This window comes from Triturus cristatus, chromosome 12, assembly GCF_964204655.1.
Source record: "Triturus cristatus chromosome 12, aTriCri1.1, whole genome shotgun sequence".
In the NCBI taxonomy this organism is placed as follows: Eukaryota; Metazoa; Chordata; class Amphibia; order Caudata; family Salamandridae; genus Triturus; species Triturus cristatus.
The window spans coordinates 174,453,681-174,475,765 of NC_140595.1; the positions used below are offsets into that span (position 1 = coordinate 174,453,681).

At 42.6% G+C, this 22,085-nt stretch overlaps 1 protein-coding gene across 3 annotated transcripts in view; it reads right to left on the reverse strand.

Annotated features, from left to right (window-relative positions):
* The window catches only part of NECTIN4 (nectin cell adhesion molecule 4), a 155,675-nt gene that overhangs the window by 19,704 nt on the left and 113,886 nt on the right, over positions 1 to 22,085 (reverse strand). For all 3 annotated transcript variants that reach the window (XR_014972285.1, XM_085638913.1, XM_085638914.1), the window contains exons 2-4: positions 15,870 to 16,223; positions 12,720 to 13,010; positions 11,049 to 11,163 (exon numbers count right to left, since the gene is read on the reverse strand). Coding sequence is in view for 2 of the 3 variants with exons in the window: in XM_085638913.1 (XP_085495039.1) it covers positions 11,049 to 11,163; positions 12,720 to 13,010; positions 15,870 to 16,223 (760 nt within the window). In the remaining variant the exon portion in view is untranslated. The remainder of the gene's footprint in view (positions 1 to 11,048; positions 11,164 to 12,719; positions 13,011 to 15,869; positions 16,224 to 22,085) is intronic.

The following is a 22,085-nucleotide window of genomic DNA, read 5'->3' on the forward strand; positions in this document are numbered from 1 at the left end:
TGCGTGTGACCAGATCTCTGAAATTAGAAAGGGGGTCATATGAGAAGAGAACTGAATGGTGATGTCAAGAGGGAGTAGTGGTGAGCACCCTGGTTCTATGGTATCAAAATTTGGAGAATGGGTTGGTGATCGCTTTAAAAACGGGATTCATGAGGGTCTCTCCTGTAGTGCACGCCTCCAAATAGGTAGGGTGCATTGTACTGTAATTAAAGGCAATGGGTGGTAACAAAGGAGAAAGTGTTGACTGCCAAGGAATGATTTAACATGGAACCGGAATCCCAAGAATGGCTAATATGGAGCACACCACCCAGCATGGGATAAATTAGTCCAGGACTTTAAGCGGTTGCCGACCGTGGTGTGCAGTGGCGCCTTTGCCGTGGTTGAAAGGGTAAACAGACATAATATCGAATAAAAAATATCGACTGGACAGAATATCGAGTTTTTAATATAGAATGGAGAGAATATCGAATTGCCAAAATATAGTGGTGAAGAATATCGAAAATCAGGTAAGAAATATCGATTTAAATAATATAGAAGTAAGTAATATCGACAGTCATAATATAGTTGTTAAAAATATCGATTTTTTTTAATAGTGTTTTAAGTGTTAGTATATGTGTTAAAAGTATGTATTAATTTTGGTTTGAATATTTTTAAAGTAATGAATATTATGTTATTTAATTTTTGTGTAATTTAATTCCCTAGCGGGCTGTAGGTTTATAGGGGATTAGGGTGGGAAGTAATTTAATTATAGTACATTAAATAATATTTTTTAGGAATTATTAATTATTTTTAATTTAATTTTGCGTTGTACTTCTGTAGCGGGTTGTGGGTTTATAGGGGAATAGGGTGGGAAGTAATTTAATTGTTATTAGGTAATTATTAATTGGTATTGAAAATTAATTGGTTGTTGATTAATTATTAATTGGTAAATAATTTGTATTAATTTGTATTAATTGTTTAATTAATAATTAAGTTAATTATATTAATTTAATATTTGTAGCGGGTTGTGGGTTTATAGGGGAATATGGTGGGAAGTAATTTAATTGCAAATAATGAATTATTGAAATAATTTTTGTATATTGATAATTTATTATTAATCAATAATTGGTATTATTTGTATTTATTAATTTTTGGTATTGAAAATTAATTGGTTGTTAATTATTAATAGGTAATTCATTTTTAAAAAAAATATTGCTATTTATAATTAATTATTAAATATTGTGTGATTGGTAATTCATTGTAATACTTTTTATTTTTGGTATTAATAATTAATTTATTTTTAATAAAATATTAAATTATTATTTTCCCTACTATTGCACTCACTGGAGTGGGAATAGTAATTTTTACCCCTATGCTATCCAACGCTTTCCCTACAGCTGCACTCACTGGAGTGGGAATATTAAATTTACCCTCCCGCTATCCAACGCTTTCCCTACTGTTGCACTCACTGGAGTGGGAATAGTAAATGTTGCCCTCCCGCTATCCAATGCTTTCCCTACTGTTGCACTCTCTGGAGTGGGAATAGTAATTTTTACCCCTACGCTATCCAACACTTTCCCTACTGTTGGAGTCACTGGAGTGGGAATAGTCATTTTTACCCCTACTCTATCCAATGCTTTCCCTACTGTTGCACTCTTTGGAGTGGGAATAGTAATTTTTACCCCTACACTATCCAACGCTTTCCCTACTGTTGCACTCACTGGAGTGGGAATAGTAAATTTTACCCTCACGCTATCCAACGCTTTCCCTACTGTTGCACTCTCTGGAGTGGTAATAGTAATTTTTACCCCTACGCTATCCAACACTTTCCCTACTGTTGCACTCTCTGGAGTGGGAATAGTAATTTTTACCCCTACTCTATCCAATGCTTTCCCTACTGTTGCAGTCTCTGGAGTGGGAATAGTAATTTTTACCCTTCCCCTATCCAACGCTTTCCCTACTGTTGCAGTCTCTGGAGTGGGAATAGTAATTTTTACCCTCCCGCTATCCAACTCTTTCCCTACTATTGCACTTACTGGAGTGGAAATAGTAAATTTTACCCGCCCGCTATCCTACGCAAAAAATATTGAATATTTTTAATTAATATTACGTTAATATATATGTATTCATTTTTTTTTTACTTACATTAATTATTTATTAATTTTATAGTTATTTAAGTATTTTTAAGTATTTTTGAGTTAGTTATATGTATTATTTCCTTAATTGTACATTACTTGTAAGACATGTAAAAAATTCGATATTTTGACCAACTATATTTTTTACAACGATATTTTGGATTCTATATTTTTGTACTTACCTGTTTGAAGATAGGGATTCGATATTTCGGCATTCTATATTTTTTCCTCGATATTTTGGTAGGTCGATATTCTCCTTCTCGATATTTTGTCAGTGATCCGGTTGAAAGGTATTGTTTTCTGAAACAGAAGACTGAGGTAGAACTCTATGCCTCACTGTAATATAAAGCAAGGCAGTGCCAGGGGAGGAGGCTTGATGTCAAGTGTTTCGCTTTTATCCCTATTTTGTAACAGAATATTCTTAATTTGCCACAGGGGGGCAGTGCTCAAGAAAGTGGCTTCTCAGAGTGCAAATAGTGGGAAAGACAGGGGGTCAATTCTCCAGCAGAGCTTTGGTATTGTTTTTAATCTTGTGATAAATCTTCATTATTTCCATTCTTTGCTAGCTCTACCCGTCGAGGACTTGCCACAACTTGCATGACAGGTATAATAGACGGGGTGCTGGCACCAGAGGCAATCAGAGCGTCATCGCTTTCCCACGGTTTGTGCTGCAGGCGGCTCAGGCTGTTGCCAAGTCTGAGTACGAGGATCTGTTCATGGTCTCTAGCTCAGCACATGCACAGTGTGGTGACCTACTACATGCACGCAATGAACTCGCTCTACCTATGCTGATAAAGGATTCATCTCACTCATTAAAGGCAGATCCGCCCATCCAACAATTGCAGGCTGCAAGTTATGAACCCTGACACCTTACTTTCCTGTATGCATTATTGTCAGCCGCCTCACCAAAAGTGACTTTACTCCCATGCAAGATGGAGAAGTGCAATATGTTTCTGCCCTTTTCCCTAGCAATGGGACAAGACGTGCTTCTCCTAGTGGTCATTGAGCAGTATCTATCTCCTGGCCATGGGTGACTATCTTCTGTTCTCTCACTTTGCCCCCAAGTTCAGCTTTTACCAAAGCTAGACATTTTTGGGACTTTGTATTTAGTTTGTTATCTTTATTTGTATAGAGTTCAATGCCACTTTACAGTTCTTTCAAATCTTTGTGTTTCTATTAGTAGGCTCCAAGCAAACCCAGCACCAAGTGGTGAACACACAAAATCACACACAAACTACTTAGGGTTTGCAAGCTTGCAGTGTCTCCTGCCCTATTACTTTGAATTACTTTATATCAGTTTGACAGATTCAGTTTCCCTCTGTGTTCCCATTCTGTCAAGGGTCTGCTCAGATCATTAGGTGCACTAGGGCCACACCGGGGATTCATCGCTCTCCCACCATCCGCACTGTCACTGGCTGGGCCAGAGCCGGAGCCCTCCTCATTTATGTTATTACAGACTGGCATAGAGTTGGGCTCCGCCTCCTTACCCACAGGATTTTACAGTTCAGCACTATGTGTTTCCCCCTCACACTCCATATCTCCTCAGCAAAGGTTGACAGCTAGAGTTAGGCATTGTCTCTGTGTTGAAGCAAGGGTTGGGCTAGGGCTTGGGTAAGAGATAGGCATATGGATAGGGGCATAGTTAGGCCAAGGAGTAAGGAAGAGACAGTCTGTGGGCTTAGATTAAGATTAGGATTAGAGCTAGGAACAGCATTGAGACCGAGTTTGGGCAAGGTATGGGTTGACAGTCAGTGCATGGGGATGGATTATGTTTGTGGGATCGGGCCCTTGTTTTAGAGATACAATAATGGGTATGGATAGAGATAGGAGTAGGGATGGGAAAGAACCAAGCACGAAGGAAGATGTAGCCTATAGTCTTGGGTCAGGGTTATAGCTATGAATGGGGACAGGGTTCGGGAAAGGGATGCACGAGTGACGGATATAAGTTAGCTCTTGGGCTTGGGTTAGGTTAAGGCTAGAGGCAGAATTAGGGATAGGCATAAAATAGTTATCCATTTGGCTTAGGATAGAGTTAGTGTTAAGTCCAGGGATACAGATCGAACAGCAGCAGAGTAAGGGCAAGGCATCGGGTAAGCGTTAGCCCTTAAGTTTGATTTACAGTTAGGATTAAGGCAGGGATAAAAAATAGGCTACAGGTGCGAATGGGCAATGGATAGTGTTTGTGTTGACTCTTATACTTGGTTTAAGGATAAGGTTAAGGCTAGGGACAAGATACGGACAGAGTTAAAGCAAGGCGTGTAATAGGATTTAACACTTGGGCATGTGGCAGAGTCAGAATGGGGGCAGAGCTAGGGCATGGTATAGGATAAGAGATACCACATAGACCTGGGTTAGAGCTAAGGATAGGGTAATCGCTGAGATGAAGTGCATGCTTGAGTTAGAGGTCGAAATGGGGTTAGAGTTATGGTTAGGCATTGGCACGTTTTAAGCGTGGATATTAACTTTAGGATCAAGCCTTGGGTTCTATACCTGATGAGGTAAGTTATGTGAGTACCCTCTGTAACTAAGTGTCTGATTTATAGTTCGGCGGATAGGTTACTCTATCACAAACATGACAGATATCCCGCCCGCCAATTGCAAGCGTCATTGGATAGAATGCACTTGTAAAACGACAGATGGGATATCTGTCACGTTTGTGATGGAGTAACCCATCCACCGAACTGTTAATCGTACCCTAAGTGGTGGAAAGTGTTAGACTATATATCGGAATGACAGATAACAGTAAAAAGAAAAGCAAACTGTTTCATAAAAGGGCAACATTCGAACTTTTGGCTTTAAAATTATTTGAAATTCCACAGACGGTAATAAAATTTGAACTTAAACCTTTTACTTTCAAATTTGAATTTTCATGCTAGATTCTCCTGCTTGAACACAGATAATACTCCCCCCCACACACACACAATCACTCCCAGCTACTTTACAATCACCCTAGTCCTGTTTCAGTAGGTACACTGGGGCATATTTGCATTCAAGATCAAAATGTTTGTGAGACCCACCTCAGTCTTCCACCACTGGCTGCTCCAATAGATTTAAGGTAAAGCTAGCACAGACCCGCAAAGTTCCTATATAACATTCAAAAGTTTTATATATATGGTAGTCTTCAAATCCTATTGGATCATAACAAGCAATGTGACATGGATCTTCTTGAGAAGGTTAAGTTACACACACCTTGTACATTTTGCTGCTTGGTCACAAGAGTATTCAGAAAAAGAAAAATAATCTGTAAAAAACTTGTACCATCAGAAATGTGGGCAATCCTAATGATGACACATTTAGCGTGACAAAATTGAGATGCATCAACCATGTAAAACTTGCATCCATGCAATAGTCCTCCTAAAGTAGACCAACAGTTGACAGAACTCAGAGGTGATCCAAGTTTGTCTTTAAAGAACAGCCGACACGTAATTCATTCCAAAACAAACTTTTTCAAACCTTATATATTGAAAAACCTAAGGCACACGGAAAGAAACATTTCAAGAGTGTTTAGTCGAACTGGAAGACTCCGAATTGGTGAAAAAGTGGAATCCTAGTTTTTAAGGTATTCTGAAACACCTTGATGTATTCAGAGTTTTGGAAGAAGAGTACCTGAGTCCTCACAGTGCGAGGCTCAATATGTAGTTGACTGGTGAAGCCCTGGATAGGGACAAAGGCCAGGTAGATTTAAAGTAATTAGTGCTCGTCCCTCTTAAGCATAAGGGGTTGGTACTAATCTCTTCTTAAATACTATTGGGCCATCTACAGTTAAGACACCAGCCGCTGATATTCCATAAATCTAAAGAACCCACCATTGCTTCTGTTTTATGGAAAAAGACTGGCAGCCGATCCAGCATTCCATGATGGTATCTGGGAACCCACCATCAGAAATGTGCTTCTGGGAAATGTACTCGGGAGGTACAGTTCCATGTCTCTCAATGCCACTGAAACATTTTCTCCAATTACGATGAGTGTCCGCCATAGAATCCAAGGACTCGCATCAGCTGATGACATTTCTGCCAAATTGGTCCTCCCAGTAGCTGTGCTGATGAGGACCTCCTCCAAATATCCATAGAATAAACCAATAAAAAACACAAGGGTGCGGATAGGACATCTCTAATTCCAGAACTACTGTTCGTATGTGTATATTTATTCTCCAGTCCCTGTGCCTCTTACTAAGCAGCAAGTTGGCCGACAGTCTCTCAGAACTGGGAGACAGTAGAAAATGTCTTGAATGAAATTTCCGGACGAGGTGCAACCATCTAAGTTGTAAATGAATTGTTCCCTTTATGAATTGTCACGTGGTCAACTAAGCCCACTGAGACCCTGTAGAAGACATGAAGAATACAGTAGTATGATACACACATTACAGCGATGCGATAAAAGATCCAAGGGAGGGAGGTAAATATTGTCAGAAAACCATTTTATTTTCTCCCTGACCCTCGACTCTTGCATCACCAGTGGACACTGAAACATTAGGATGTCAAGTGTTAATATTTGGTCAAAATGGTTTGAAGCATTTTATTGGTACTATGTAGTGGAGCTATTCAGTCTAAGGGAGTTGTATGACCCCAGTAATCGCTTTTAATGTTAATGCCATTCTACACCAATCATCATATTGATCACAATGGATGGCTACATGTAAACACAAAGTGACCTTGATCGCTGACACTGCACCCCTGTATCAGATGTCTGTTAATCTCCTTATGCAATGGATAACTGAGGGTGCTTCACTGTCACGTGAGACATCATTTCTTATCTTAAGAATCAAAGACAAATGGGTTCTCGAGCATCAGGAATCAAGTAGAATATTTATTTACAGTGCGCTTCTATCTAAAGTAAGCATTGGTTACATTGACCTTTTGCTTGAATTACTGCAGATTTCCCTCGGTGAGGGTGGAGGCACTAAATAAACAATCTAATTACTCATGTATTTATTTGAGACAGTGATACCATAGAAACATCGGGGCTGCTTAGCCCTATTCCCACGAACATTTGGATTGCCAGTGTCCCTCCTATAATAGTGCATTTTGCTTGCTCCACCAAAGTTAATATATGGAGGTCACTTGTGAATACTGAGATAAGGTCATTTAGTGAGGCCTTAGCAGACTTAGGTCATAGATGAACATAAACTTCATCAGTAACATGTTCATTACAGTGGGGGCAGCATTGCACATTTAACTCGCAGCATGCCCCGACCCATTATGCAGGCACAGACCTGCGTACAGCTGGATGGCTGCCTTACAGATGAATCGGTGCTTCTGGGATCAAGCTTTTCCTTTCATGCCTTTGTTTGTCTCCTTAGAACAGCTTTGCCATACCTGTTTAGGGTTTTTTGTAGCCTTTGGTGTCTGAAGGCTCACTTTCGTTGCTAAGTCAGGGCGCTGGCATCAGGACGTAATTCTCCTCAAGGGAGAAGTGATGGAAACCCATAGGTTTGAATGGATGCCAAGAACAGAAAAAAGGGTGTGGGGTTAGCAAGTGCTGAAAAGGGTGGCGGAGTGTACAAAGAGCAATAGTTGTTATTGTCTGAAGGCAGAGGAACAGTGCTGGGGACATGTTTTATGCCATTTAATGCAAACAGAATGCATCACACGGGTCAAGATTAGTACTGGTATATGTGAAGGGTTTCTAAAATGTGGAGCGAGCTGCAAAACTAAAACTTGTCACCTTTTTCAGGAGATGCAGCTGGCATAGGGAGTTCTGGGAAGGTCATCCAACAGGAGTTAGAAATGCCACAGGTAATGGAAACAAGATTGCACAAAAGTAGTCAAAGTTGTCAGAAAAAACACTTAGCACACCACAAAAGTAATTGATGTTCATACTGCTAAGGGTGGGCAGGAGTGTTCTGGTTGATACGGGTAAGGCAAAGAGAGACCTTGCTGGGAGAGAGTCTGAGTGGGCCTCCAAAAAGTAGGAATGGAGATTTTAATGTGACATTAGTGAGGAAGGAGAAGCCGCCCCAGTGAGCCTCTGAACACCTCTGGCATAAACACATCAGAATCACAGAAAATCCATTAAATGCAGTAAGTGGCAGCACAAACACCCAAGGCCTGCTTATATTACCAGGACTTGAATTTGGAGTGACAAATGTTTCGTAAAGCAAGGGACCCTGCTTCTGGATCGTTGGAGGAAACAGTTGCGATGCAGAATTGAAAGTGTACAGCTCTCAGGTACCTGCACACAGCGGCAGCGAAATGACGACGGTTTCCAGCCCTAATGTAAAACTTATGGCAGGTTTAATGCTTTTCTATTTATGTATATATGTGGTATTTGTATAGTCCAAACCTGGCCAAAATGTAACCGAGCACTGCAGGGGGACAAATGCAAACATACGGTCCATGAATGATAGGCTAGGTAGCTAATCTCTGGGAGTAAAGGTAAACGGTTACTGCATTGTGAGGACGGGGCCTGTAAAGCGATGCATCTTCAACTCTTTCCTAATTTGGAGCAGCGTTTGGACGGTCGTGATGGATACGGGGATGTTGCTACATATCCTGGATGCATAGCTGAAAAGGGCCTGCTGCCTAGTTTTTTCTTCTTTTTTACACGTAGCGTTGATGCACCAGATACTTACACCTGGAATCCCGCCAGCTCATAAATGCTGACAAGGCTCCAGAGAGATATACACAGCACTCAGTCACCCATGACACCTTCTGTCTCTAGCAGCTGAGTGTGAACTTTGGACCCACCCAAAAGACGGGCCTGTACTTATTCAGGGCGTGATTGGCAGGCAGTGCAAGGAGCTATTTGTACAAAGCTACAGTATCACTCCACTGGCAGCTCCTGAATATTGCTGACATGTGCAGATTGTGGCTGTGCACAAGTGCCATATCAGCAGATACGGTCATGAGACTACAGCGCCTAGCTCTATGCATACCGATTAACCTGGATTCATTGATTATGCTGCTAAGAGTTGTGATTGTACTGAAGACAAAGATCCTTTTTAAAAGATTGTTTTTACACATTGCATATTACTATGTTTTTATTTGTTTTTATTGCATATGTCTGTGCTTTTATGGATACTTGGTGTACCAGAGTAAAGATTTTGAACTTGACTACGGAGCCCGATGTGTGGTTTGTGCCAATCGCGTGAAGCTTTATTGCACTGAACTTCAAATACAAAATCCCAGTCCTTACGTATAAACTAAACCACCCGTGGTTGAAATAATACCCAAAGACAAATATAACAAATTACTTGCCCAAGATCACATGCAGTAGACACAGCAATAGATGTGCTGTAATTCTGTAAAGCTCAGTGGTGGAAAGAGTGAACTAGTTTGGCTAGGTCACAGCATTCTCCATAGGATGGTATGCTGTAGCCTAAATGGTTCAGCCCCCCTCCATCTGTTGAATCAAAAGCTAAAATTCTAGGTTTGCTAATTGACAGGAGTCTTTAAAATTACAGGTTATTGCCATAGCATTCTCCTGATTCATATTGTCCTTTCTCCCCAAAGAAAAGAACTCTTCTGTTATAACAGGCTGCATGGGATCTAGGCTGGACTACTGTAACGGTGTGCATTAACGATTATCCAGCTATCCTCTTTTGAAATCGCAACGTATTCTGAATTGGTCAATATGTTTTACCCGTAATCTTCACAAGTGTGAACATGTTTCGGCTGCTCGGTACAAGCTCCTTTTATTTGGTTCAAAAGAAGAATGCAGTTCAAGTTTTTCTGCCTGATTCACAAGGCTTATCATGGGAAAGAATGACCAGCACTCAAGTCTAGTCCCTATCCATATACGCAGGGCAATACTTCAGTGGCGGTTCCTCTGCTAAGGAGGAGGAACATTGCCCCACTGCGCAAAAAGGAAAAATAAAATGGCAATAACATATCATTATTGTCATTTTATTTTTCCTATTGTGTGGGGCGGGGCTGGGCAGCACAGGGGAAGAGTGGTGTGCACTCCCAAAGTGGACATGAACTGTTTGCCTGGCCCCCTTGGGCCAACCAAACAGTTCATGCACACTTTACATGTTCCCACCAGGCTGCATTACACAGCCTGGTCAGGAACATGCACAGGCTCCCTGTTCGAGTCCGAGCGATGATCCACTACGCTCTGACCAATCACAACGCTACATCGCAGCGTTGTGATTGGCTCAGGGAAGCCTGTGTGCCGGGTGCTTCCTGCTGCCAGCCGGACTGCAGAGGAAGAAGGAAGAGGACGCAGGGGAGGCAGTAGTCGGGCAGCCGTTCTGAGGTAAGTGTTTCTTTTTTTATTAAGTAACCCGTGGGGGGGGGGGTTACCCCATCGGGTAGCAGCAGCTACTGCAATACTTACTATCTGAGCATCAATTTATGTTAGGAATGACGAGTGAAGAGGATCAATCTTTTCATTCTCCGGGACACATAAACTCTGGAACAAACTAACTCTGGAGGTTAGAAAACTGAGTAACCAGTTGGCTTCCAGGCATGAGTTGAAAATGTTCTTATTCTGTTAGTTCACAGTGTCTCTATCCCTTTTCCAATTGGTTCCTATTAGTTTGAATCCCAGAACACATGCTGATGTTTGTGCAATTAAAGAAATAATAATAATACATTCAAAACTGCATTCCTAATATAGTCCAAAGTGTTGATCATCCATCCAAGAGTGCATACAGACACAGCTTCTAGCCCAAGGATTAATGTCTAATAATTAGCCGCTAATGGGCATTATTCCCCGCAAACACTTTACCACGCCTCCAATCACACTACAGTACCTCAAAGCACATCTGCTGAATTCTACACTACGACCCACACAGCATTTGAAACGACGTGTGCACAACTCCAACCACAAGACCAGTTTGTAAGACTCCGCTTCGGACCCGTGCTCGATTTCTCCATTACCTCCATCTCTGTCCACCCACCGATTGTGACTTACGTACTATGGCAGCATCAAGAACAGTACGTCCCTCTGGGAAACGACAACACTGGCACAGTTCCTAGCACCGGTCATTACCTGGTCCAGTTGTACTCTGGCTTTGGCTGTCCTTCAACCGCACACTTCAAGGCGGCGCCTACTCGGCCCACAAACCAGTCCTCCTCTTGTCCAAGGAGGGAGACATCAGAGAGGTCTGTGAATAGAGGGGAAATGAGGGTTAGTGCCTTGTAGTAAATCTGCTTGTCAGGTTATACAACTGAGAAGATTTTGAAGCCATATAGGAGAAGGTTTTAAGGACCAATTAGCAAACTAGAAGGAAAAAAAAGACACAATGAGAAAAAAGACAATTTTGGAATGTCACAAATAAATGAAGGACTGTGGAAAGATATCACAGCCAAGCATGGGAAACTGGGACAGTATTGATCTCACCCCTCCGAATGTATGTAATTGAGTATTAATGAGAAAGTAGTTGTTGAGCATTTCTACTTAAGACATGAAAACGACCACATGCTCTGGAATCGTGCAAGGAATCAAATTTTCCCTAAATATAGGGGCACATTTACTAAACGTTCATGCAGAGAAGCAAGCAAATTTGCTGCGCTGCGTTGCGTAAATGGATAGAGAGTTGAAGAGTGCCATATCTACTAAGATATGACACTCTTCAGCTCTCTACCGACACTGGCGCACTTGAGGCTGCCCAGCGACAAAACATGCTCTCTTGCACCATGGTGAAAGGGTGCCTCCGATTCAGGTAGGATTGTTTTTGTGCAGGTCAGGGATAGCGTTGTGCAAAAAGCAGCCCTAAGAGCCAACTTACTCTATGTGTGATGTAGAATTCATCACACATAGAAAGAGGAGAGAACAAGGAGAAATACATCTATTTCTCCTGGGTGGCATACCATTTTGACGCAATCCCAGGGTTACTGATTTCAGTAAATCTGTTATTGTGCCACCTTCCACGGGTGGATAAAAGGAAACGCCCATGCTCCGCCCATGCTCCACCCATAGAACTCCTACAACTACAAAATGTACGGCAAGCCAGCTCAAGCCGCTACATTGAGTTACATTTCCGTACAAAGTCACACAAGGTGGTGCAAATCATAATTGCGCGGATTAGTAAATCTGGGCCATAGTGTGTAATGCAACTGTGTAAAACCTGGCTTGAGTCTAAAGTAATTTAAATCCCACAGAAAACAGTGTGCATGATATACCTATGCTTTAAATAGGGAGATATTCATATTTCACAGATTTAATTTTGCAACCCCACATCATATTTCCTGAATATCTTCTCAACTCTCCTCTTGTTTATGGGAATCAGATCTCCGTGCTCATTAACTATCTGCTGGAATGAGTTACTGTTCTTAGTTTCCCTGGCAAACATGTTTTCCCCAGTTCAATTTCACAATATCACAATTTATTTCCACTCCAAATGTACAAAATGTAACAATATAACCTAGCCATGATTCAAATGCCTGACAAATTTTATAGTTAATCTATTGAGTCACTAGAGAATTTCCATCTCTGTATTAATCATGTGTAGTGTTATGGCCCCTTGATAAATGCCTTATTGGCATTCTCAGTAAGAACATGCATGGTCCATACAATTCTTGCCCTGGTGGCCTAGAAAAAATAAACTAACAAAAAGTAATAATATGATCTTTAAAGGTCCATCATTTTCAGTGTAGCTCAAATGACGGAATCATGTAGAACAACAGGTAGATAGTTATCAAGGAGCGTCTCATTACATACATCCGATTCGAAGCACATGCGTGATCTTCTTCTCCTCCTGAAGCCCTGGATGGGAGGTGACACAGGTCAATGTCTTGCCGTTCATGCTTTGGTGGGGCACCAGGTAGTACTCGCTGGTCACTGAGGCCGAGCGGGGGTGTACTGCTGTGCGCGTGGCCGCCTCCCCTTTCACCTCTGTTTCCCACGACAGATGGGGGATGGGATTTCCCTCTGCGGTGCACGAAGCAGCAAGGGTCTTCCCTTGACCCTCTCTTAGCTGGAGCCCTGGGTTCAAAGACGGAAGAGGCGGAACTAGAAGAGATGGAAAGACAAACACAAAAAACCCATATATTATTTAGCTAGGCATGGTTACTTGGCAACAGTTGGCAATGTACATCACTGTTATGAGCTACTAGAAATTCATAATGTCTGTTGACTACAGTAACCTAGAACACTGGGCAACGAATCCCCATTGACTTATCGTGAACATCAGCACCTGGTGACTGTTTATTTGATGAAGAATGCTATAAAATGTGATTAACTGGAACAACTCAATTTATTTATTAGGCATCAGTGAACCATTTAAATGTTTTATGAATTTGAACATTCGAAACTATGTTAACTTATCTTGCTTTCCTATTACAGTAGATTTTCCCCAACATTGAAAGTATACAATTTTGAATTTTGCGGCATCCACTTTTATAAACTTGTTCTTCACCATCTGGTTTATTGCTATTTTATTGACAAGCTCTTTGGATCCACTTATCCTTTATTCCAGCTATCACTATGCTCCCTCCTACTGTCTTATGTGTAACTATTAAGCTACAATCACAGCTCCAGCAAATACAAGACTCTTTCCATTTCACACTATTTTGTGCCTAGGAAACAGCCCTGTGAGACACATTCCAGGTTGACCTAGATCTTGGCTCTTATCCTTTCTTGGTTTAGTTTTGACCATCATCAATTTGATATGAGTGCCACACTATAAGTGCCACTCCAAACGACCAGTTAATGGTATTCTTTTACCAGGAACTGACATGTTTCTTTCCTTTCCTCAAACAAAAGGGTCTTCCTCAGCACGGTGAAGCGGCTTTCAATGTTTGCTGTAATAATATGCGTGCCAACTCACTTTCTCCTCCACAGGCTTCAAAGAGTGCAGGATGTGATATAAATGAACTCGCTCACTCGTCTTTGTTGAACTCAAAACAATTCTAGTAAACCTTGGATTTGTTTAAAGAAACCAAGTATGTGCTTGTCTCAAGATGTTGTCCCAACCTGACTTTTACCCTTTCATCCCCTCCTTCTGATCTTTGAAAGTGCTTACAATTAATCAGTGTTTCCACAAAGTTCAGGACAAGAACATTCAAATGCATTCAATCAGAATAGTGCTCTTCAGTGGGGCTCATGGGTTTTTCTGTGTCAACTGATGTGGTAAAGTCTTACCGGTAATTATCAATACTAACGGATTCGGTTATATCCATGGTAGTAGTAATTTTCCCTCTTATCTACATGTACAAACTCTGAATGATGTGGGTTCCTCTGTACAAATTAAGGCACATTTCTCTAGTGAAAATCATCCTAGGATAAACTTATAGATGTAGTATTCAAGGTAAAACTCAAAATCCAGATTTGCGTGCAAATTTACATTTGTGACTGAATAGGAATTTGTACTGAAGAAGGAATAAGGCCCTCACCATGATGGTTATGGAACTTGCACAAACTCTCTTGCACATACATTCCTTCCCTTCACCTTCATACCAAACCTCATGCATTGATTCTATATAATTTTACACAGGGAGTGGATGCCATTGTTGCTTAGTGGTGGACACAAAGGATCATGCATAGTATACATATGAACAAGGTGCACCTGCTCATGTGTCCCACATGTAGCATACCCTCTTAAGCAGTATAGCCCATGCCAAGGGGCTATAATGGTTGTTAAAGGCCCCGCTTATAGTGAGGGAGACTGCTTTAGCAACCGCTATAGGCAGAGGAAGAAAGTATATAACGCTATTAAAACATTTCATCAACTAAAGGTAGAATGTTCCAAAATGAATAGGAGAAACACAAAGAAAAGCATTGCAATATAGAAGAAGGTCTGTATCAGCCATTATTGGCTCAGAGACACTTAATTTTCTTTGATGAAGCTCCCAACATTCCAATGTTCTAAAATAGCCACCGGCCATTAAAAGCCCGCTCCAGTGCTTAACAAGGGAGCAGGCCTTTAATATAGACTTATAGCCCGCCGTAGCGGGCTATATCGGCTATTAAAGGCCCGCTGCAGCGTTAAAGGCCCGTGCCGAAGGCGAGGGACTTTAACAAAGCAGAGGGACTTTAAAAGCCGGTATAGCCCTGCTACGAAGGGCTATAAGGCTATTAGAACATTCTGCCACTAGAGGGCAGAATGTTCTAACAAAACAAAGCCTTCAGGGAGCACGAGGGGATTGAAATCCCCTCAGGCTCCCTGAAGTCTTTGTTCACAGCCAGAGCTGTGAACAAAGACACATTGGAATGTTGGAGCTCCGGGCTTATACCAGCCATTATAAGCCCGGAGCGCTCCATTGTTTTCAATGGAGCTGCCAACATTCCAATGTTCTAATGGCAGATAGGGCCTGCTAGGGAGGGCTATAAGGCTGTTAGAACATTCTGCCCCTAGAGGGCAGAATGATCTAATTTGTAAAACAAAGGCCTCACAGTTCCCAAAGCGATTGAAATCCCCTCGGGCTCTGTGAGGCCTTTTGTTCGCAGCAACAGGTGTGAACAAACATTGTAATGTTGGTGCTCCGGGCTTCTACTGGCCATTAGTAGCCCGGAGCGCTCCATTGTTTTCAATAGAGCTACCAACATTCCAGTGTTCTAATAGAGATCGCAGCATTGACATCAAGGTGCTTTTCAACGTAATTGTTCCATTGTAAAATATGTCTCTTGGGTTCTCAGAGATGAACAACCTTTCAGTAGCCATCAGGGAGGGATAGCAAGGGATAATGGGGTGACAAGAGAGGTTGAGAGTTGTTCAGTCCCAGGTACAATCAGGCGCGCATCTGTCATTCTAGTGCTTGTTTTGAAAAAAATAAACCTACTGAAGAGAAGTCATACCCTTCCATACTCCATCTTCAACACAATGTTATTGCATCCTTGACCCTATTTGACCTGGAAGTACATCAGACTCACCCAATACTGTCAATTTCAGGCTCGCTTCGAAGTTTCCAGCAGGGAAGGTGTTGAAGCGACATTGGTAGGTGCCCTCGTCCGCCTGCACGGCGTTCTTCAGTATGATCGATCCATCTTCCGGTACCATGGGCGACTGCTCCGTGATCCGTTTCTCATAGGGGCTCTCAACATAGGCTCCATATTCCGGATTGAGGACAACAACGGCCTCATATTGCCCGGAGCTGGTCTTTTTGGACCATGCCACTTGAGACACTTTCTCGGCACCTTTGGCACGGTAGTAACATGGCAGCTCCACATCCAAGCCCAATACTGCCGTGATGCTATCTTCAGTTTCCACCAATCCCGACAAGCATCCTGGAAAACAAAGCGGAAGCATAGGTTTACTACAGGAACCCGGATGGATCCCCACTCTATGAATACCAGATCACAAAACAGCATACTATAGGAAATTTGAGTGTATATCCGATCATGACCCAGACTCTTGAGGTTTCATTCTTATGGTTATATGTGGTTTTCTTTCTGCATTTATTTGTATGAATAGAAAAAAGGGATCAGAGTCTGAGGGCGGACAGCCAGGTGATGACAGCGATGCGTTGCCTATAATGCACTCGCTAAACATACGCGGAGAAGTACAAGTTGAAACTTAATTTTTTCATGAAATTAAACAAATTTGGAAGAAAACAGAAATGTCAAAACAAGAAATGACTTGAAAACTTTAATCCACCTATGAATACTAGATTACAAAACAAAGATGACGACAGGAAGCTAGCAAGCACATTCAAAATAAATTCAATGTTTGCTCCAGGAAGCTGGAGAGCATGACCTCTCTAAGAATGCCCTCCACACAAAACACAGATTCACTGCTGGTCTGCACATACTAGATCGCATGTCACAGGTTTGCTAAATCTTGTGAAGGTGGAGGACTGAGGATAACCACTTTCCATTGATTGATTAATTTATTGTACAGTTAATTAAAACCTTTACAATCGTACTATACATATTTTCATACACTTAAAATAAAATATTGTTAAAATGACATATTAAAAATAGGAGAAATCTCAGCATGAAATTCATAGACGTTATTGATCAGACTAAGGGTGTAAAAAACCTTAAATTATGTGTTCGTGTTTATATATTCATCCGAATATCAGAATCACGTGTAATAAGGGGTTGAGTTATTTCCATAATCACACAGCAGATTTGGTTTGTGCCCAAGAAGATTTTGAGGTGGGGCAAATCAACTCACTGATTTCAACTTTGTAATTTAAAATAACATAGTGGGGACTGGGGGAAGTGAAAATACAGTTTTGATAAAACATGCATATGTTTGTTGATAATTCTACTCTTAATTTCTATTCACTTCCAGAACTGAAAATATGTCCTTTTACTTTTGGGTAAAGAAGGGAACAAGAACATCTGGATCCCTCCAATTGGGACCAACTGTGGTTTCTGGGGAGAAAAAATTCAACTGGAGATTGAGTTACCTCAAATAGGCTCTTTGGAAACTCAGGGTCTGAAAATCTAAAACCCAATGTTCATTAACAAATCGAGAAAGGTCCGCGTGCTGCCAACTAACAGCAGAAAAGTGAGTTGTGAAGTTCCGTGTGACACTAGCTCATTCTACACCTTGCTGTACTTGTGGTTGGGCTTTTACGTAACCCTTCCAAATGTAACATCATACATGCACATGCATGAACCCATGACCAAGTGCATGCCTGCCTACAGATAGACTTCGATATATACAACGACACACACACTGACATATTTATGATGATCATATGTACACAATCGTGGACGGATAGCCATCCGCTCATATTCACCGACAACTGCATGAATGCATTTACGTGTGCAGCCCTATACATACATGCAAATATGTAGTTATGCATGCATGGTCACAAAGACACACACGCAAACACACACGCTCATACATACAGTCAGCAAGATGGTTTAGGAATACCACACCTTCTTTTGCATGCCCTGTTTCTAACATGCTATGCACCGGATATCTACTAACTATGGCAGACTACTTACACTGCAAACAAAAACTAGCAAAGCATTTTGGAGCAATTCAAAATTGAATGGGGTAAATTCATGTTCGTTGGGCGAATCAGATACAAAAATTAGCATTACAGTGACCCTAGTGCACGGGGCCGGGTCTAAAAACTACCAACATTCTGGTCTGTCAAAGGTTCTACTGAACGTGACATTGGGAGCGTACGGAGGGAAAGGACGTGATGGATTCTTCCTGCCCAGTGTTAATATTGAAGGCTTTAGTGGTGGTGGAAAGTGACATGATGTCTTCCTTGAGTTCTGTCAGTTGTGAAAGGTCTGTGGGAGAATGGACATCAGGGCAAGCAGAGCCTGATGAAGGTCACCATTCACAGGAAATGGGCCCACCTTGGTTGGCTAGGGGGTGGATGTGCTTCCCACACCACCACCACCGCAACATGCAGAGGTTGAGCGCGGTCAAGTGCTCTCCTTACTCATGGCATGCTTCATGAACTCTGTTGATGAGAGGTGGGGAGTGACCGCATCAGTTGCCAAAGTCTTTCGCTTTTGGGACTATGTACATCGGGGCAAGCAGAGTCTGATGAAAATGCACCCATCTTGACTAGGAGGTGGATTTTCTTGCTGAACCGCCACCACCGCAGCGTGCAGAGGTAGGGTGTGGTTGACGTCTGTTCTTTCTCGTCACACTTTCGCTAACCGTCTTATGAACTCTTCTAGTGACAGACGAAGAGTGACAGCTTCAACGGCCAAAGCCTTTTGTCTGAAGGGCAAGCGGTTGAGTTGACGAGTGACTTGTAAAAGAGGTAGGGAAGGGTGTGCGGGACAAGGAGAGGGCTGTTCCATTCAGACCTCCTGTGAGGGGGACACATCCTCCTTAAAAAAGATATACGCTGTTTAAGGGAGGTGGGGCAAGGTGAATCTTACACCTTCCAAAGTATACAAGGAAAGTAAGGCATGTAGAGCCTACTTTTAAAGTAAACACAGCAGATGCAGGTTTTAAAAAATATTCTTGGCTGACGCAACACATACAAAGGGAGTGTATACGGTAAAGTTGGTCAGCTGTCTCAATGGTCATTCGATGGCAAAGAGAACTAATAGCGAGTATATTTGTATGGCACAGTGACTGGCAGTAGTTCATTCTGGTCTAGAGACGATTAAGAAACCAATCCAGACCCCAAATATAGTGGCTTCAGTCTCTACAACTGGATGGTAGATGTTTAATTTGTTGTTTCTCTATCTGTCTTCGAGCCCCTTCCCCAATGTAAGTTTGTATATTGGTGGTTCTGTCCAAAGCATGCTGGTTTGCATTCTGTAACATGGGAACAAGGCTGTACAGGCCATGCGGAAACACCTTTCCTATATGTTCTTATATTAGGTTATGCTATTATTTTGTTTGTAGGGCCCCATTTCCCCATTAGGTGATCCTTGCTTCTATGTTTTTTAGTTTATTTCGAATTTCTAGAGCCAGGGTCCAACACAAAACAGACACACAAATGATGGGTCGAATGAGGAACAAATCATGCATTCATCCCCAGTAAAGAGATCAGCGTTAAATCTATTGTTCTTTTGCTCACCATGCCATTCTAGTTTAGACGTCGCCGTATCCAAATCAGTGTTGACCCTGTGCCTCGGGGAACAGTCGAGCCCGAGCTGCCAGGCCAGGTTCTCCCTGGACCAGAAACAAGCATCCTGGGACCGGTTACGGGGTAACACCCCTCATCAGCCAGGCTAGCTTGGATCCAGTGGTACAGCGAGCAAGGAACCCACATCTGGGCATCTCGCGCACTTAAGGTGAGACAACAAAGGACACACAATTGATGGATGGAATGCAGAGCAAATCCAAACATTCACCGCCAGTCAAGAGATCTGGGTTATATCCATCGTTCTTGTGCTCACCATGCCACCCCAGTTTCAGCCCAACACACAGTCACACAGTAAATACAAATAAAATAAAGGTGTACTCAGACAACCCTTCTCAACGCTACTTAGCATGATAAGTGCTATAGTGCAACATTTGCAACAATTTCGCCCAAGAAACAGCACATAAGTTGTTACTCTTCAACATTGTCAGTAAAAACTATGGAAATGTAGCCACTACATTTAGAACATAATACTATAAAATAAATTGCTTTATTTCAATGAAGCACATACCAAACCTCCTTGCTCATGCACAGAGTAGGGCTTGCTGGCTCAGTGGAATATGGGACCGGTTTTAAAACATTTCCCGCACTGTTTTAAGTCTCGGGCGGCTGTGCTTGGAGACCAGCCTATGGCAAAGCAGTGATATGGCGTGCCCAATGGATGCACGATCTACTACCTCCAGGTCATCTGAGGGAAGCCCCTCCCTCTAGATAAGAAACATATCTCACTACCGTGAAGTGCCTTCAGTAAGATGCCTTCTCCTATTGGACGCCATCACAAGTAGTTGTGTTTAGTGACTAAAGGGCGTGTATGTGTCAATGAGCTGTGGGCCCAGTGATAAGAAACAAAATTCCATCAAAACTAACAGTAACAAGAGTAACTCACCACTAGAAGTATTTTGATGCGACTTACTTTAAACTCAAGTTTAAACCATAAGTACTATAAAAGTAACTCACACCTGGAAACCACTGAGGTTGCTCTTTTAGCACTCTTGGTTTACTTCTGGAATTTAGGATTAAGCTGGAGTACAACAATAATTTACACCTACTAAGAGTTTGTTGTGACTTACTCTTGTAGCCAGTCACCCAGTTTACTCCTGGAATTCAGCATTAAGGCAGAAGTATAACATGAGTTGCACATACTTTGAAAGATTTAGATGGCACAAATCCTGTGGTACCAGGGGTTTACTATGGGGTTGAGTAAAACAGGGCAACTACAAGAGTAACTCACAGCTCGTCGCAGCAACACCTGTGCGAATAGGACATTTTACCCCACATTTTTTACTCTGCAAAAACTTTAACAATGCAGGGCTTTATAACGCAATCCGTTACAATGCATTCCCCATTCCAACGCAATTACTATTCTAACTCCAGGGGGGGCGTTACCTTGGGGAATGCGTTGTAACAGTTTTGCGGTGTAAAGCCCTGCGTTGTAAAAGTTTTTGCGAAATTAAAAACCGCGGGGTAATGGCATGCGGAGTAAAGCATGCGGAGTAATGGCATGCGGAGTAAAGCATGCAGAGTAATGGCATGCAGAGTAATGGCATGCGGAGTAATGGCATGCGGAGTAATGGCATGCGGAGTAAAGCATGCGGAGTAAAGCATGCGGAGTAAAGCATGCGGAGTAAAGCATGCGGAGTAAAGCATGCGGAGTAAAGGCATGCGGAGTAAAGGCATGCGGAGTAAAGGCATGCGGAGTAATGGCATGCGGAGTAATGGCATGCGGAGTAATGGCATGCGGAGTAATGGCATGCGGAGTAATGGCATGCGGAGTAATGGCATGCGGAGTAAAGCATGCGGAGTAAAGCATGCGGGCAAATGACGTTTTCCGTTCTCAACACATCCATGTTGAGGGAATCTTGGTAAAAAGACGGCCTAAAGGATGGATAGATCATGTCAGGTGACTGACTCTTCCCCAGGCCTGCAGGCCTTTCAGAAGAGTTTGAGTATAGCTGAAAGGTTCAATAGTCCCTGGAGGCCAGTCCACCACTGAGCCCCTGGTGCTCACAATGGAGCGCCCTCACCCCTGTCCCTGTCTGTCTGTTTGTCTATTCACCCTGAATACTACAGAGGCTGAGATAAGAGTGGTGGGCGTGGCTTGTTTGTAGCTCACATTCTCAACCTTTCTGGAGAAGTCAAGTCAAAAAGCACTCAGTGTGAAGGAGCTGACAGCTGTCCCCGGACCGGAAAAACCCGCTCGGGCAGATGCCAGCGTTAGGGCTGGATACATGGCATGTCACCACAGCTCATCCGGAAGCCTAGTCCGGTCCTGCCCTTGTCCTCAGAGCCTGACAACATTCAGAGGCCAGGTGGGGCCCAAAGGAGAGGAGGTGTGTGTCCGCCCGAGCCCCAGGCCCTATTGTACACTCCTAGCAGCACACGGTGGTTACTTCACATCCGCCTCCGTGTGGGTGACCTTTCTCACGGATATGAAACGTTTACCAGGTCCACGCATGAGTAGCTCATCTGGTCCAGTTTTCCTTCGCATGCCTGACTGGACAATGGGATGATTAGGGCTACCAGGTGCGTGACTTCCGATGGTGCAGCAGGTGCAGGGGCACCAGGG